Source organism: Mobula birostris, chromosome 9 (genome assembly GCF_030028105.1).
Source record: "Mobula birostris isolate sMobBir1 chromosome 9, sMobBir1.hap1, whole genome shotgun sequence".
NCBI classification, from domain to species: Eukaryota; Metazoa; Chordata; class Chondrichthyes; order Myliobatiformes; family Myliobatidae; genus Mobula; species Mobula birostris.
Genome location: NC_092378.1, coordinates 17442166 through 17458990, shown reverse-complemented (window position 1 = coordinate 17458990; position 16825 = coordinate 17442166). Strand labels below are relative to the sequence as shown.

The 16825-nt window shown below is 40.8% G+C and overlaps 1 protein-coding gene across 2 annotated transcripts in view; it reads left to right on the top strand.

The window, feature by feature from the left end:
* Positions 1-16825, top strand: part of kcnd2 (potassium voltage-gated channel, Shal-related subfamily, member 2) — a 387984-nt gene that overhangs the window by 345705 nt on the left and 25454 nt on the right. For both annotated transcript variants that reach the window (XM_072269359.1, XM_072269358.1), the window contains exon 2: positions 6245-6407. In XM_072269359.1, coding sequence (XP_072125460.1) covers positions 6245-6407 — 163 coding nt within the window. The remainder of the gene's footprint in view (positions 1-6244; positions 6408-16825) is intronic.

Below are 16825 nucleotides of genomic sequence, written 5' to 3'. Positions count from 1 at the left end.
AAAAACAAAGAAATATTCAAATGGCAAAATAGTACAACCATGGCTGACAAGGGAAGTCAAAGCTAATGTAAAAGCAAAAGAGAGGGCATACAACAAAGGAAGAATTAGTTGGAAGACAGAGAACTGGGAAGCTTTTAAAAATCTACAGAGAGCAACTAAAAGAGTCATTAGGAGGGAAAAGATGAAGTACGAAAGCATGCTAGCAAACAATATCAAAGTGGATAGTAAAAAATAAAAGAGAGATGAGACTGGATATAGGACCACTAGAAACTGAGGCCAGAGAAATAATAATGGGGCACAAGGAGATGGCAGATGAACTAAGTGAGTATTTTGCATCAGTCTTCACTGAGGAAGACACTAGCCGTGTGTCAGATGTTGAACGGTGTGAGGGAAGAGCATGGGAGAAGGTGCTCAAAAAGCTGAAAGACCTCAGGGTACATAAATTACCCAGACCAGATGAACTGCACCCAAGGGTTCTGAAGGAGGTAGCTGTAGAGATTGCAGAGGCACTAGTAATGATTTTTCAAAGATCATTGGGCTCTGGCATGGTGCCAGAGGACCGTAAAATTTCAAATGTCACTCCTCTCTTTGAGAAAGGAGGAAGGCAGCAGAAAGGAAATTATAGACTGGTTAGCCTGACCTCAGTGGTTGGGAAGATGTTGGAGTCAGTTGTTAAGAATGAGGTTATGGAGTACTTGGGTAACACAGGACAAGGTAGGACAAAGTCAGCATGGCTTCCTTAAGCAAAAATCTTGCCTGAAAAACCTATTGGAATTCTTTGAGGAGATTACAAGTAGGATAAATAAAAGGGATGCAAGGGATGTTGTATACTTGGATTTTCAGAAGGTCTTTGACAAGGTGCCACACATGAGGCTGCGTACCAAGTTAAGAGTCCATGGTATTACAGGAAAGTTACTGGCATGGTTAGGGCATTGGCTGATTGATAGGAGGTGGCAAGTGGGATTAAAAGGATTCTTGTCTGTTTGGCTGCTAGTGACAAGCGGTGCTCCATGGGTCGGTGCTGGGACCACTTCTATTTATGCTGTGCAGCACTGATTTAGGTGATGGAATAGATGGCTTTGTTGCCAGGTTTGCAGCTGATACAAAGATTGGTGAAGGGGCAGGTAGTGTTGAGGAAGCAGGTAGGCTGCAGAAGGACTCAGACGGATTAGGAGAATGGGCAAGAAAGTGGCAAATGAAATACAATGTTGGAAATGTATGGTTGTGCACTTTGGTAGAAGAAATAAATGTGCAGACTATTTTTTAAATGGGGAGAACATTCAAAAATCTGCGAAGCAATGTGACTTGGGGAGTCCTCATGCAGAACACCCTAAAGGTTAACTTAGAGGTTGAGTTGGTGGTGAGGAAGGCAAATGCAATGTTGGCATTCATTTCAGGAGGTCTAGAATACAAGAGCAGGGATGTGATGCTGAAGCTTTATAAGGTACTGGTGAGGCCTCACCTTGAGTATTGTGAACAGTTTTGGGCTCCTTATCTAAGAAAAGAAGTGCAGACAATGGAGAGGGTTCGGATTCCAGGAATGAAAGGGTTATCATACGAGGAACACTTGATTGCTCTGGGTCTGTACTTGCTGGAATTTAGAAGGATGGTGGGGGGGGGGGGGATCTCATTAGAACCTTTTAAATGTTGAAAGGCCTAAATGTGGTAAATGTGGAAAGGATGTTTCATATGATGGAGGAATCTAGGACAAGAGGGAACAGCCTCAAGATAGAGGGGTGTCCATTTAAAACAGAGATGCAGAAAAATTTCTTTAGCCAGGGGGTGGGAACCTTGTGGAATGTGTTACAACAGGCAGCTGTAGAGGCCAGGTTGTTGGGTATATTTAAAACGGAGCTTGATAGGTTCTTGATTGGACACGGCATCAAAGGTTATGGCAAGAAGGCCAGGGAGTGGAGCTGAGGAGGGGAAAAAAAGGATCAGCCATGATTGGATGGTGGAACAGACTTTATGGGCCAAATGGCCTAATACTGCTCCTATGTCTTATGGTCTTGTGGTCTGAAGGAACAAAACTTAGCAAACATTAATAAGCCAACCAGAACAAGTTCCTGGACTACTCTCAGAACCAAAGTAAAGGTCATCTTCACTCACAGGAGCATCACCTCAGAATTCTTGCAGGCTGTCTCCTTGAGATATACTACCTCTGACACTATGCTGCTCATGTCAACATTGCAGAAAGCAAGAAAAGCTCCACCAGCAAAATGGAAACCTTACAATTTTGATAAATTAGACCTGGAAGGGGGATTTGCCTGTAGTGTAGCTCTCCCTAAATTGTTACCATTCATTACCTTACTGGCAACATCTTCCCATGAATGTTGTTTATACGCGGAGATTGTCTTCTTCACACTATGTTCTTCAGAACCCTGTGCAGCTTGCCTGACCCTGGCATCATCCTCTGCTCCCTACCCAATTATTGTAGCATGTTACCAATATTCCTTGGTAGCTGAAAGGGTGAAGGTTGCACTCTTCTGACCTTTTAAGGGCAATATCCTGAGGTGTGAGCTGTGGAGCAAAGTCCTGTTAATGCAAAAGGTGCATTCACTTATGGATGGTATTCCTGACATAGAGTACCAGCACACCAGGCAGTTCAAGTGCTACTTTGGAACTGAAGCTAATGAATTTCATGATTTTTTTAAGGAGCTTTTTGAACTAGCTTTAGGGAATTGCTAACACCATTTTAATGCTACCAATATAGTGCAAATGAACTGTATTCCTCCTGCTGTAAGTGCGTCACAGAACCTGGTAATCATCACAATTTGAGCTACTGCACCTGTTCTGAATCTTTCCCATTTAAGTAGTGCAAGACTAACAGTATGCTGTCTGAAGATGGGACTTTATCTCTCCAAGTTCCCTGTGTTGGTCACACCTACCAGTGCTTGTACAGAGATGCACATCCACTCAATAGATCAGTGAGGACATAGTCAAGTATGTTTTTTCCTCATCAGCTCTTCAACACTAAAGATCCATTGTAATGATGCTGAAATATCTTACTACAAAGAGTATTAAATCATAAACTGATAGAGGGTGAAGGTGATAATGAGCAGAACATTTTATTCTGTTTTGAAAGTTCATCAAGTACGTGGTAAAAAATTAGGGACCTTCAGGGCCATTCTGATTGAATGGTATTGTACCACTACCATGGCTGCTTCTCGCATGGTAGTCAGACAGGATATTCCTGGAGACTCAAGAGACTGCGAGAAACTGTCCAACAATTATATCATACATGAAGAAAAGCTTCCTTTTGGATTATTTTTAAGAAATTTTAATTATTTTACTTACCAACAATTTTTTTATGCTCCTATTAAAACATTCACATACATAATGCTGCTGTCTTTTCTGTGTAAAATCATGATTGGAACCACTTAACATATAAACAACAGTACTAGCCTTGTAATGTTGAATTGTAGATTTTAATCTGTTAAACAGATTAAATTGTTCTTTGGTAATAACATTTTTTGCTTTGAATTATTCATTTAATTCCACATACTTTCAACATTCCCTGTTGCTGCAGTACCATTAGCTTATTTGAAGAATTTAATGTAGATAGTAGCAAATTAGATATGTGTAGATTTTAGCCAAAGATGTCAAAATACCATCTTATGCAAAGTATATGCTACCAAAAGCTTTCTTACTAATAAGCAGAAAAGCACAATAGATTGAAATTGTCTCATACTATGTTCAAATATGCCATGAAATACATTATGCAACACATTCATAGAGTGTAAGCTACTTCATAGAAAACTAGTCTTTTTACATTCAGGATAATTGATATTGTCTTAGACACAAAAATTATTACAAGATATAAATAATATAACATGTCTTTTTCAGCAGTACTGTGTGGATTAATACACAACTGATGCACATGATATGAAGCATATTTGAAGCTGCAATATTGCCAAGTGCATAAGGGTGCAATGGAGCATATAAATCTTAGTTAAAAGTCCTGAAAGGTCAGTGATGGAGATCTGATAAATATATCAGTCCCTGAGGCTAGTAAGATAGAGCTTTTAAAACTCCCTTCGCTTAATCTAATTGTGTGTGTGAGCTTCATTGAACCTTTTACAGCACTGTATCCACATCCTTCAGGCCACAGTCCTGCCTCTGTCCTCCACAGCTTTCTATTCGCAATTCTTTTTAAGCATGTAATGGGGGCCCTTTTGCTCCCAGATATTTCTAGTAATCGGCACTTCCTTCGCCAAGTCTGGCAGCACAGCCTTAATAAACTTAATCCCTGTTCTCATCCATATTGTTCCAATCTTCACATTTTACCAGGTCAGGTTCATTTTCTGCAGGTCACCTGTTACATTTATACATCTGTATCACATTTTAACTGTTGCTAGCCACTCACAATATTAACACAGTTCACTGACTGGATCCAGTCTCTGAACTGTGCTGACTAGGTACTGAACTCGGAATACATTCAGTGGATGAAACACCATATCATCCCTGTCTCTGAAACGAATTTTGATTGAGACTAAAATGCTATTAAGTAATAACATTCCAGACTACATTGTTTTGGATAATTATTGTAGTAAACATGATAAATGTATCAACTAAAAAAAAATATCTGAAGTAACACAGCAGTACAAGTGTTAATTATGACTGGCAATGGTAAAACTTTAATAATGCTTTCTTTGGGAGCCTGACTACAAATTGCATTATTATTAATATAATGACTTCAATTCCCTTCACAAATCTCTCTTCTAGGGAAATGCACAATGTAAACATAAGTTTTATGCACTGTTAGCAATACTTTTCATCAGTTTTCTCATAATCAAAAGTTAACTGTTTAGATGGTACTGTAATTGAAGAGTGGATTTGTCCTGCTGTTCGTCGACGATATAACTGGGTTATCTCGCACATTGTCAGTTAGACCCCAGTGTTGTAACTGCACTGAGGTAGCTTGTTTAGAGATACAGTTAGTTCTGGAGAGCAGGTTTTCAGTACCATCAAAGAGGATGTCATCTAGCTCCTAGAGTCTTTGCTGTATCTATTATTCACAGCCTTTTCTTGATATCATATGGAATTAACTGAATTGGCTTCTTTGAAGGTTGGATGCATACAAAAAATGGGATCTATAACTAGACACTTCGGACTAAATGAGGTTGTAAACGTTTCACTTTTGTCTACAACTTATGTGCTCGAACATCACTAAGGATATTCTTGGAGCCCCCCCCCCAGCTGATTAATTATTCACATCCAGATTTGGCAAGACTTGAAATAATCCTTTGGGTATGAGCTTATTTAACCCTATTATATGCTGGTTTGCATACATGTACTCCTGTACTGCAGCTTCACCATGTTGACATTTCCTTTTCACATTCACCATGCCCTCTTGCCTCCTGCTCTTCATTGAACTAATGTTGACCTGTTTGCTCACTTATAATGGTAGAATGGTTCAATAATGTCTCTTTAATGTTAATTCATTGACTTTTACCCACAATACTGTTTGCTTAAAGTAACTGATGTCACTGGAAAGAGGAAGTTAATGAAGCACTGATTGTTCTTATAGAGTCAGAGTCACAGAAACAGGCCCTAGAGCCCATCTGGTCTGTGCCAAACTATTTAGTAAAGGATAATTAGTGTGCTACAGTAACCTAGACAAGAATTCATATTTTTCCAGTGTATGCCATCATCTCAACTTGAAGGTATCAGCCTGTCTTGAAACGTATCCTAGACGGGATTATTTTGGATTTGGAGTTTGCAGTCCTCCTCCCTAAAAAAAAGATATGGAGACAAAAAATATATCATCAGGATGACAAGGATTGTTTGCAACTAGGAAGTAAATTTTATAAAAATACAATAGCCTACATTTCTTTGAAAGGGAGCTACTGTAAAAATAGGTTTCATTATTGTGTGTTTTGTGCTGTGATTGTTTTCTGAAGGACTGGAGCTTGCAGATCATTACCATAAAAAGCTACTCTCTGTCTTTGAATATTTTGAATAAATATGCCATTCTAATTTAACAAAACTTTTTTTTTATCTCTCCCTAAGAAGCAGAAAGAAGAGGAATGTGTATTTTTTGATGTGCCTATCAGGCTTTGACAGAAACAGAACATGGGAAAAAGAGATTAAACTGAAGATTGGAATTAATGTTGCACATATTGTAAATATCTACCCCTCCCCCCACCCATCATCTGTGGAACTGGGAACCTAATATACATCTTCTATTAATGAAAATACATTATATCTTATTGAAACTAATGATTTGTTGCTTTTGTTTCAGGTATGGAGACATGGTACCAAAGACCATTGCTGGAAAGATCTTTGGATCTATCTGCTCTTTGAGCGGAGTGTTGGTTATTGCCTTACCTGTGCCCGTCATTGTCTCAAACTTCAGTCGCATCTATCATCAGAACCAACGGGCAGATAAACGCAAGGCACAGAAGGTACTCTGATAGTTCTAATCCATACATGTCTTAATATAATACCTGAGATTTATTTACAAATTAGTTTCAAGTTAGTTGTAAAGATATTGCTTTGTACCCACAAATTAGTTTAAAGTTGTGACTAAGGGCACTGATTCACATGTGGTGGTCCTGACGAAAGGAAAACTAATTTATTCATTTGATATTGATTGTTGAATTTTTAAAATTGTGTGCGCAAGAGTAAATGGTGGCTGTAGTTAGTGGTTGGAATTTTTGGTTGCTCAGTCTCTACATCCACTGTCAGCAAAGCATAAAACGGGTAGGCATTGAGTGGTAGTTTATTATAGATCCTGACTCCTTTCTTCTGTATTGAAAACATTGTACCTGAAACTTAACAGTGCAAACCAGTTTTATGTCTTGTATTTGTCACTGATTTAAGATTCCAGAAGCCAATATGTTCCTGTGCCAAAGAATTTGAATGGTGAAATTCATTGGCAGTGATATTTTTGAGTTAGTGCAAGAACTCCCAATTTGCTATAATGCAGCAAAGCTGTGTTTAAATGTAACACCTCAGTAAAGTCAAGTACCTGCCTATCGGGATCAGAAGTTGGTTTTAAACAGCGTCCAAAGAAAGAGGAAGTGGTGAAAAGGCAAGGGGATTTAGGGAAGCATGAACAAAACTAGTGCTTTATATAATGGATGGGGCACAAGAGACTGCAGTTGCTAGAGTATGGAGCTGCAAACGATCTGTTGGAGGAGCTGAGAAGGTCCCACAGCATCTGTGGAAGGAGCAGAACTGCCAACAGTTTGGATCAAAACCCTGCATCACATGGCCCCCTGCGTTCCTGCAGCAGGTTATTTGTTCTGGTAAATGATATCTGCATTGTTGCAATGTTATGAATAAAGAAAGGTCAGAGTTTACAGAAAGGATTGCGTGAGGGTGAGAAATTAATTTTTGAGAGTGGAAGATGGGAGGCCCAATGGCAGAAAAAATATTGACATTCCGGACATTATACCGGACATTCAAGAGTGCCAGGGAAGTGAAGTACGAGGGGTGATTGATAAGTTTGTGACCTAAGGTAGAAGGAGATGAGTTATTAACTTCAAACTTTCTGCATAGTCATTCAAAGAGTTGAACTGCACGTGCATGTAACGAGAGCTATATAACTCGTCTCCTTCTATCTTAGGCCATGAACTTATCAATCACCCCTGCTGTGGACCATTTTCTGGAGGTCCAAGACGCCAACTTCTACAAAGAAGGGATCCGTATGCTCCACGACTACTGGACTAAATGTGTAAATGTAGGAAGGGGGCTACGTTGAAAAATAAATGTGCTAGGTTTTCTAAAATTGACTCCTTCTACCTTAGGGTGATTGAACTTATCAATCACCTCTCGTATGTGCAGTGAAAATTATGACTGAGAACTACTACTACTACGTCAACTCAGGCCTAGGGGGCCGGCGTCGGGCGGGATGAGAGACTCTCCACTTCTCCCTCTCCCTCATCAGTGTGTTCAGTTCATCTACAATAGCCGCGCTGATGACTGAGAAGGTGCTCAGGAAACTTAAAGGTCTGAGGGTGGATAAATCTCCTGGACCTGACAGAATGCACCCTGGGGTTCTGAAGGATGTAGCTGGAGAGATTGCAGAGACATTAATAGTGATCTTTCAAGAATCGATAGATTCTAGCATTATACCGGATAACTGGAAAATTGCAAATGTTACTCCGCTATTTAAGAAGGGTGGGAGGCAGCAGAAAGGAAACTATAGACCTGTTAGCCTGACATCAGGGGTTGGGAAGTTGTTGGAATCGATTGTTAGGGATGAGATTACAGAGTACCTAGAGGCACATGACAAGATAGGCCAAAGCCAGCATGGTTTCCTGAAAGGAAAATCCTGCCTGATGAACCTACTGCAATTTTTTGAGGAAATTACAAGCAGGGTAGACAAAGGAAATGCAGCAGATGTGGTGTGCTTGGATTTTTAGAAGGCCTTTGACAAGGTGCCGCACATGGGTACTAGTATGGGTGGAGCATTGGCTGATCAGCAGAAAACAGAGAGAAGGAATAAAGGAATCCTATTCTGGCTGGCTGCCGGTTACCAGTAGAGTTCCACAGGGGTCGGTGTTGGGACCGCTGCTTTTTACGATGTGTGTCAATGACTTGGATTATGGGATTAATGGATTGTGGCTAAATTTGTCGATGATACAAAGATAGGTGGAGGAGCGGTTAGTGTTGAGGAAACAGAAAGCCTGCAAAGAGACTGAGATAGTTTAGGGGAATGGGCAAAGAAGTAGCAAATGAAATACAATGCTGGAAAGTTTATAGTCATGCATGTTGGTGGAAGAAATAAACAGGCAGACTATTATTTAGATGGGGAGAGAATTCAAAATGCAGAGCTGCAAAGGGTCTTGGGAGTCCTTGTGCAGGATACCCTAAAGGTTAACCTGCAGGTTGAGTCGGTGGTGAAGAAGGCGAATGCAATGTTGGCATTCATTTCTAGAGGTATAGAATATAAGAGCAGGGATGTGATATTGATGCTCTATAAGGCACTCGTGAGAACACACTTACAGTATTGTGTGCAGTTTTGGGCCCCTTATTTTACTGACATTGGAGAGGGTTCAGAGAAGATTCACGAGAATGATTCCAGGAATGAAAGGGTTACTGTATGAGGAACATCTGGCAGCTCTTGGGCTGTATTCCCTGGAGTTCAGGAGAATGAGGGGGGATCTCATAGAAACATTCCAAATGTTAAAAGGCCTGAACAGATTAGATATGGCAGTTATTTCCCATGGTAGGGGAATCTAGGACAAGAGGGCATAACTTCAGGATTGAAGGACATCCATTTGGGACAGAGATCCGGAGAAATTTCTTTAGTCAGAAGCTGGTAAATCTGTGGAATTTGTTGCCACAAGCAGCTGTGGAGACCAATTCATTGGGTGTATTTAAGGCAGAGATAGATAGGTTCTTGATTAGCCATGACATCAAAGGGTATGGGGAGAAGGCAGGGAAGTGAGGATGACTGGAAGAATTGGATCAGCCCATGATTGAATGGCAGAGCAGACTCGATGGGCTGAATGGCCTACTTCTGCTCCTATATCTTATGGTCTTATGGTCTTATCTTTGATATTATCCATCCTACTTCAAGTCATTAACATCGTTGCAAAAGTAGGTTACTTAAAAATGGACAAAATGCCCTAACTATCCTTGATCATGTGGATTAGTGCCATGCTCTGCAATGTGACAGAGTTATCAAGGCTACTGGCTTTTTTCAGAATTTACTTCAAAATATTGTAAAATTACTGCCATTTATATTATTCAGGTGTCTTGCTTTGTTGGAAATATTTATGATAAGCTAGGTTAATTTTTGAATCTTTAATTATTGTAGTGCAGTGAAATATAGGAACTTAATACGCTGGGCTATTATTTTTTGTTTGCATGGAAATAGATGCTTGAAAGATCAGGTTTGCTGCTTGTTTGCAGGGTAGTTTGCCAAGCCTGGAGGTTAGGTCACAAATGTTTTGTCACCAGTCAATCATCAGTGCACAATTAAGTGTTGTTTCTGCCTAGTGCTTGTGTATATATTGGTCCAACTCATTCTGATTGGTTGGCTGTCACGCTGGCTGCTATTCTCCACCGAGTCCCAGCCAACCGGATTGCTGAGTGATCTCTGTTGGCTTGTATCCCTGGTTATCGATCATTGTGATTGTTGGTTCCTTGGGTATCCACGCTCACTCCTCAACCCTTATACCAAAGATGCTTAGGTTTATAAATTGTGTCCAGCTCAATACACTCGTTAATGGAGTCTTCTGTTGAGAACCAAGCTTCTAAAAATTCTCTTGATTTTTATTGTTTAGTGCTTCTGCCAGGACTTTTGTAGTTTCCCAGACAGATGTGTGTCCTTGGTCTTAATGTACAGAGATGACTGACAGAGGATCATGTCTTCTTACGGCTAGCAGATGTTCATATAGACTCGTGGATAGTTTTCTCCCCATCTGCTCTATATAGTGTTTGGGGCTGTCTCCACTTTGGATTTGGTGTATTACATTTGTTCTCTCCGTGTGGGCTGTTGGATCTTTGGGTCTCAAGACGAGTGTTCTGATGGCTGTGCTGGGTTTGCATGCTACCATTTTTCCTATGGAGCAGTCGTGCCATAATTTCAGAAATATTCCTGATGTACAGTAGGGTTAGCCTCTTTCTTGTCTGTTCAGTAGGAGTTAAAAGGTTGTTTCTTGGGTTGAGACACCTTCTGATGGAGTTTTTTTGGATAGCCATTGCACATGAGTGCTTTGAAAAGGTGATTTTCTTCTTTCTTCTTGAGGTCTATGCTATCTCAGTGTGTTTCCACTCAATTGAATAACATTCAGACACAATGTATTTGCAGATTGACATGAATTCCCACCTGCTAAGACCTAAAGTGGTGAAGGCATTAAAATCTCCTCCTCCAAGTATAGCTCTGTATAAGATTTTTACGAACAGATTCTGTCACTTATATCAGTGTTTGAGCATTGCAGTGTCAACATTGTATAATTTCCTATCAGACAACTATTACTACCTTACTATTTGTTTGGAATTAGGTGTAATAGAATGAACAAGGCCTGTCTGGGTTCCTCTCCAATTCTAGCTGACATAAGCAGTGTTAATTGAATGTCTTGTAGTATTGCAGCTTTTTGTGCAAATGTTTCTTCTATTTGTGCTCCTTCCAAGAAACTAACCAGCAGCCAGCACATCAGTGCTGAGAATATAAATGCTTGTTTATTTGGAAAATGTCCTGTTTTTCTTCAGCTTATTGGAGTAGACTCAAAAAAAAAGAACATGCTCATGAAAGCAAAATACTGCTGATACCAAAAAATTGTTGTGCAAACGCATAGAAGGTCAAGCAATAGTTGTAGATAGAGAAATAGTGCTAATGTATTAGATCAATGACCTTTCATTATAACCAGAAAAATAAGAAAATTCCTGTGTTCTACACATATTTTTTCTTACTTTTCCAGTTACGATGAAAGATCATAGACCTTTAGAGAAGGGGAGGGAGGATAGAGAAAGCAAAGGGAATGTCAGAGATGAGGGGAGACCTGACCAAGAGAACATAAATGTTTATAGTATCATCCAGAAGCAGTTGTTGAAGTCTTGTTAATCTGATAGGAAGAGGTGTAAAAATAAGAAAATGTCTAAGGGGGAGAAACAAAAAATGCTATGTCTGTGAGATGTAGCACACAGCAGTCCATAAAAATGGTCAGCAGGCCAGACAATTATGTGTAGAGAGAAAAACTGAGTTAATGCTACGCATTGCAAATGAGAATTCAGCCTTGTGCCCTTGATGGTATGTGCCCAAATGGAAAATGAGATGATGGTCCTCAGGTTTATTTTGCACTATGTCAGGCCTAATTGGAATAGTGTAGGAGGGTAAAGACAGAGAGTCTTCAGGAGTAGGAGTGCAGTGAAGAATTAAAGTGACTGGCAGATGGAAACGTAGGCTCTCCCTTGCAGTCAGAACAAAAATATTCAGCAAAGTGACCACCCGAGCATTGGTTGGTATCTCCAAAGTAGAAGAGACCATATTGTGAGTGTGGAAATAGTGTGAGTGAATTGTTGATTCACTTGAAACGACTGATTGAGTTAGGATCCCTGGACACTTGAATGAGTAGAGATAGGATAATATTATAGCTATGTGCCTTTAGAAGGTGGCGGTGGTGAAGAGTGAACCAAGTAAATAGGAATTATTTCAACTCTGTGGTTCTCTCTGAAGAAAACCTTATGTTTATGACTTCCTGGTTTTTTCTTCCCTTGGTCTTCTTGCTATCACTGATGTTTAGTTTTCCTTTTGTTTGCATTTTACCAGCACTGCTGAAGTTATTAATTTGAAGCATTAGTTCTGTTTCATTCCCCACAGAAGCCACCTGATCTGCTCAGTATATTGAGAATTTTCTGTTTTTATTTCAGAATTCAAGCATCTGCAATGTTTTAATACATCACCTGGAACTCAAGGCAAAATAAAGACTAGAGGTGTTAACTTGGTACTATATTTAGTCAGCTTCACAGAACAGCAATTAATGACATACTCTTTTAAGAAAATAATTGCACATTTTGCAATTATCTTTCTGTGTGTCATTAACTTCACACCTCTTTTATCCAAAATAGTTTGTTTGAGTGTTGTTGAACTTAACCACATTATTTTTTTTTTACTGGCACACTTAATTCCTATAAGTCACAGTAAATCCTGAGATAAGCAGTGTATTTATTCTACTGGTTAAAGCAAGGGGCTAGAAATATTTTTGCATTATGCAATATTATTTGAACAGTTTCAGCTATTCATATGCATAACACAGTGGAGTCATAGAGTACTACAGCACTGAAACAGGCCCTTCGGCCCATCTAGTCCATGCCGCTATTAATTTGCCTAGTCCCATCGACCCACACCCAGACCATAGCACTCCATACCCCTCCCACACATGTACCTATGCAAATTTATATTAAATGTTAAATCCACTTACACTGGCAGTTTGTTCCACACTCTCACCACCCTCTGTGTGAAGTAGTTCCTTCATATAGCCATGGCAGGAAAGGCTGATTTCAAACCAGCCTGAAACGCCAAGGAATGAGGCCTCCTTTACCTAGCATCTTGTTGACAAATGTGCAGTCATTGGAAAATTAGGATTGACGATCTCAGGGCAAGGCTGCTGTATCAGAGGCAGATGGAGCAGATCTCAATTGTTTATTGCGTAGAGATTTGGTTAACAGCAAACACGCTGGGCACAACTATCCGACCAGGAAGTTTTACAGCTTTCAGAATGGATCAAGCTGCGAACTCTGGTAAGGAAAAAGGTGGTGGTGTGTGCTTTTTGGTCAATTCCCTTTGGTGTTTGGACATGGGGGTAATGTCGACTTCTTGCTCCCCTGGCTTAGAGCACCTAATGATCAAATGTAGGCCATTCTAATTGCCACGTAGGTTCTCATCCGTTATCCTGACCACAGTTTATTTACCTCCATCAGCCGATTATCAGCAATCACTTATGAAACTGAATGATGTCGGCTGCAGGAAGAAACAGCCCATACTGATGCACAGGTTACAGTCAGCGACTTTAACCTCGCCTGTTTGAAGGTAACCCTGCCTAATTATCACCAGCATGTAACCTGTTGCACTAGAGGTCCCAACACACTAGATCACTGCTACACTACGATAAGGAATGCCTATCGTTCCTTCTCGAGACCTCGTTTTGGCAAATCAGACCATTGGCTGAACTCCTACTACCTGCATACAGATAGGGTGGTATTAGAAGGCAGCGGAACAGTTACAAGATTGCCTTGAGTCAGTGGACTGGGCCGTCTTCAAGCACTCATCTGAGTATCTGATTGACTACAGCAGGATCATTACAGACTTTATTAAAACAACTGTAGATGAGTGTGTCCCCACAAAACTGTTTAGGATTTACTCCAATCAGGAGCCCTGTATGAACCATGAAATCCAGAATTTGCTGAGGGCTAGATCAGAGGCATTCAAGTCTGGAAATCAAGAATGCTACAAGAGATGCAGGTATGATTTCCAGAAAGCCATCTCACAGGTGAAGTGGAGATTCTGGACCAGACAGGAATTGACGAGGGATGCTCGACAGCTGTGGCAGGGCTGGAATGCCTTAAGTTAAATCGAGCGACAAAGAGGACAGCAGAACTTCACTTCCAGATGAGCTCAATGCCTTCTATGCTCACCTTGATCACCAGAACAGGGTGGAAACATCGCATACCTCCATGTCTCCCGATGATCCTTTGGTCTCAGTATCTAAAGATGACGTGCAGGCTGCCTTCAAGAGAGTGAATCAAAGGCAAGCATCCGATCCGGACGGAGTACCTGGCTGAGTACAGAAGACCTGTGCTGACCAACTGGCTGGTGTATTCACGAATATCTTCAACCTCTCGCTCCGACAGAGTGTGGTACCCACCTGCTTCGAGCAGGCTTCAATCATACCAGTGCCCAAGAAGAGCGTGGTAACCTCCCTCAATAATTATTGCCCAGTAGCAGTTACATTCACAGTGATGAAGTGTTTTGAGAGGCTGGGTGTTGAAGTGTATTGGAGTTACAACTTGGATCCGCTCCAATTTGCCTACCAAAGCAACAGGTCCACAGCGGATGCCATGTCATTGGCTCTTCACACAACCCTGGAACATTTGGACAGCAAATATGCATACATCAGTATGCTCTTTATTGGTTACAGCTTAGTATTTAATACCATCATCCCCTCAAAACTAATCAGTAAACTCCAAGACGTGGGCCTCAATACCCCCTTGTGCAATTGGATCCTGGATTCCTTCTCTTGCAGACCCCAGTCAGTTTGGATTGGCAAAAACATCTCCTCCACAATCTCCATCAGCCCAGTTGTACCACAAGGATGTGTGCTTAGCCCCCTGCTCTACTCGCTTTACATCTATGACTGTGTGGCTAAGTACAACTCTAACACCATATACAGGTTTGCTGATGACACCACTGTTGCGGGCCATATCAAAGGTAGTGATGAATCAGCATACAGGAGGAAGATTGAAAACTTGGCTGAGTGATGAAATAACAACAACCGCTCACTCAGTGTCAACAAGACCAAGGAATTGATTGTAGACTTCAGGGGAGGGGAACCAGAGGTCCATGAGCCAGTACTCATTGCAGGATCAGTAACTTTGAATTCCTGAGTGGGACTATCTCAGAGGACCCATCATGCAAGTGTAATTGCAAAGAAAGCAGGACAGTGCCTCTACTTCCTCAGGAATCTGCAGAGATTTGGCATGTTATCAAAAACCTTGGCAACTATAGATGTGTGGTGGGAAGACAGCTGACTGGCTGCAGGTTGCATTATAACCTGGTTTGTGAACACTGATTACTTTGAGCAGAAAATCCTACAAAAGGTAGTGAATTAGAAAAACCAGCATTTGTCATTGAAAATCCTCATCACCAAGCCATGCTCTTTTCTCACTGATGCCATCTGGTAGAAGGTACAAGTGCCTCAGGGCAGGTACCACTAGTTTGAAGAACAGTTACTACCTCTCAACCATCAGGCTCTTGAACAAAAGGGGATAACTACATTCATTCTATTTCTGGTGTTCCCACAACCGATGGTCTCTCTTTATCTTGTTATTTCACGTTGTCATTATTTATTGCTATTTATTTATATTTGCATTGGCATGGTTTTTTTTCACTGATCCTGTTTACAGTTACTTTTCTATAGATTTGCTAAGTATGACCACAGGATAACGAATCTCAGGGTTGTATATGGTGACATGTATGTACTTTGATAATAAATTTTACTTTGAACTTTCATATTTCACCTTTCACCCTTTACCCATGACCCCAACTTCTAATCTCACCCAACCTCAGTGGAAAAAGCCTGCATACATTTACACTATCTATACACCTCATAATTTTTTCTATCAAAACTCCCCTCATTCTTCTACGGTCTACGTATTCAACCTTCTTCTATAAGTCAAGTCCTCAAGCCTTGGCAACCTTCTTGTAAATTTTCTCTGCACTCTTTCAATCTTATTGACATCTTTGCTGTAGTAGGTGACCAGAACTGCAAATTAAGCCTCAGCAATATCTTATTCAACTTAAACGTAACATCCCAACTTCTGTGCTTGGTACTTTGACCTTATGAAGGCCAATGTGCCAAAAGCCCTCTTTATCACCTTATCTGCATGTTTTGCCTCTTTCAAGGAATTATGAATCTATATGTGAGGTGGTCCTGAAAGGTGAGTTTAGGGAGTTAGGCGCCAAGTTAAAGGACAGGACCTCCAGGATAGCGATCTCAGGATTGCTACCAGTGCCACGTGCAGGCGGGTTTAGAAATAGTAAGACAGCGCAGATCAACACGTGGCTGAAGACATGGTGCCGGAGTGGGGGCTTCAGATTTATAGGTAATTGGGCAGTTTTCCAGGGAAGGTGGGACCTGTTCCGGCAGACAGTCTACATCTGAACTTTGGGGGGGGGGGAACAAATATTCTTGCAGGTAGCTTTGCTAGAGAGGTTCCAGTGGATTTAAACTAGATACGAGGGGGGAGGGAAACCAGAATGTAGGAACAGATGTAGGGAAGAAGGAAGAAAAAGATAATAGTAAAGTTGTTTGCACTGTTAGTGATAAACAGAGAGTAAGAGGTGGAAAATTTCTTGAATGCATTTATTCTAATGCTAGGAGCATTATAAGAAAGGTGGATGAGCTTAAAGCATGGATTGATACCTGGAAGTATGATGTGGTAGCTATTAGTGAAACATGGTTACAGGAGGGGTGTGATTGGCAACTAAATATTCCTGGATTTAATTGCTTCAGGTGTGATAGAATCGGAGGGACAAGAGGGGGAGGTGTTGCATTGCTCGTCAGAGAAAATATTACAGCGGTGCTCTGGCAGGATAGATTAGAGGGCTTGTCTAGGGAAGCTATCTGGGTGGAATTGAGGAATGGGAAAG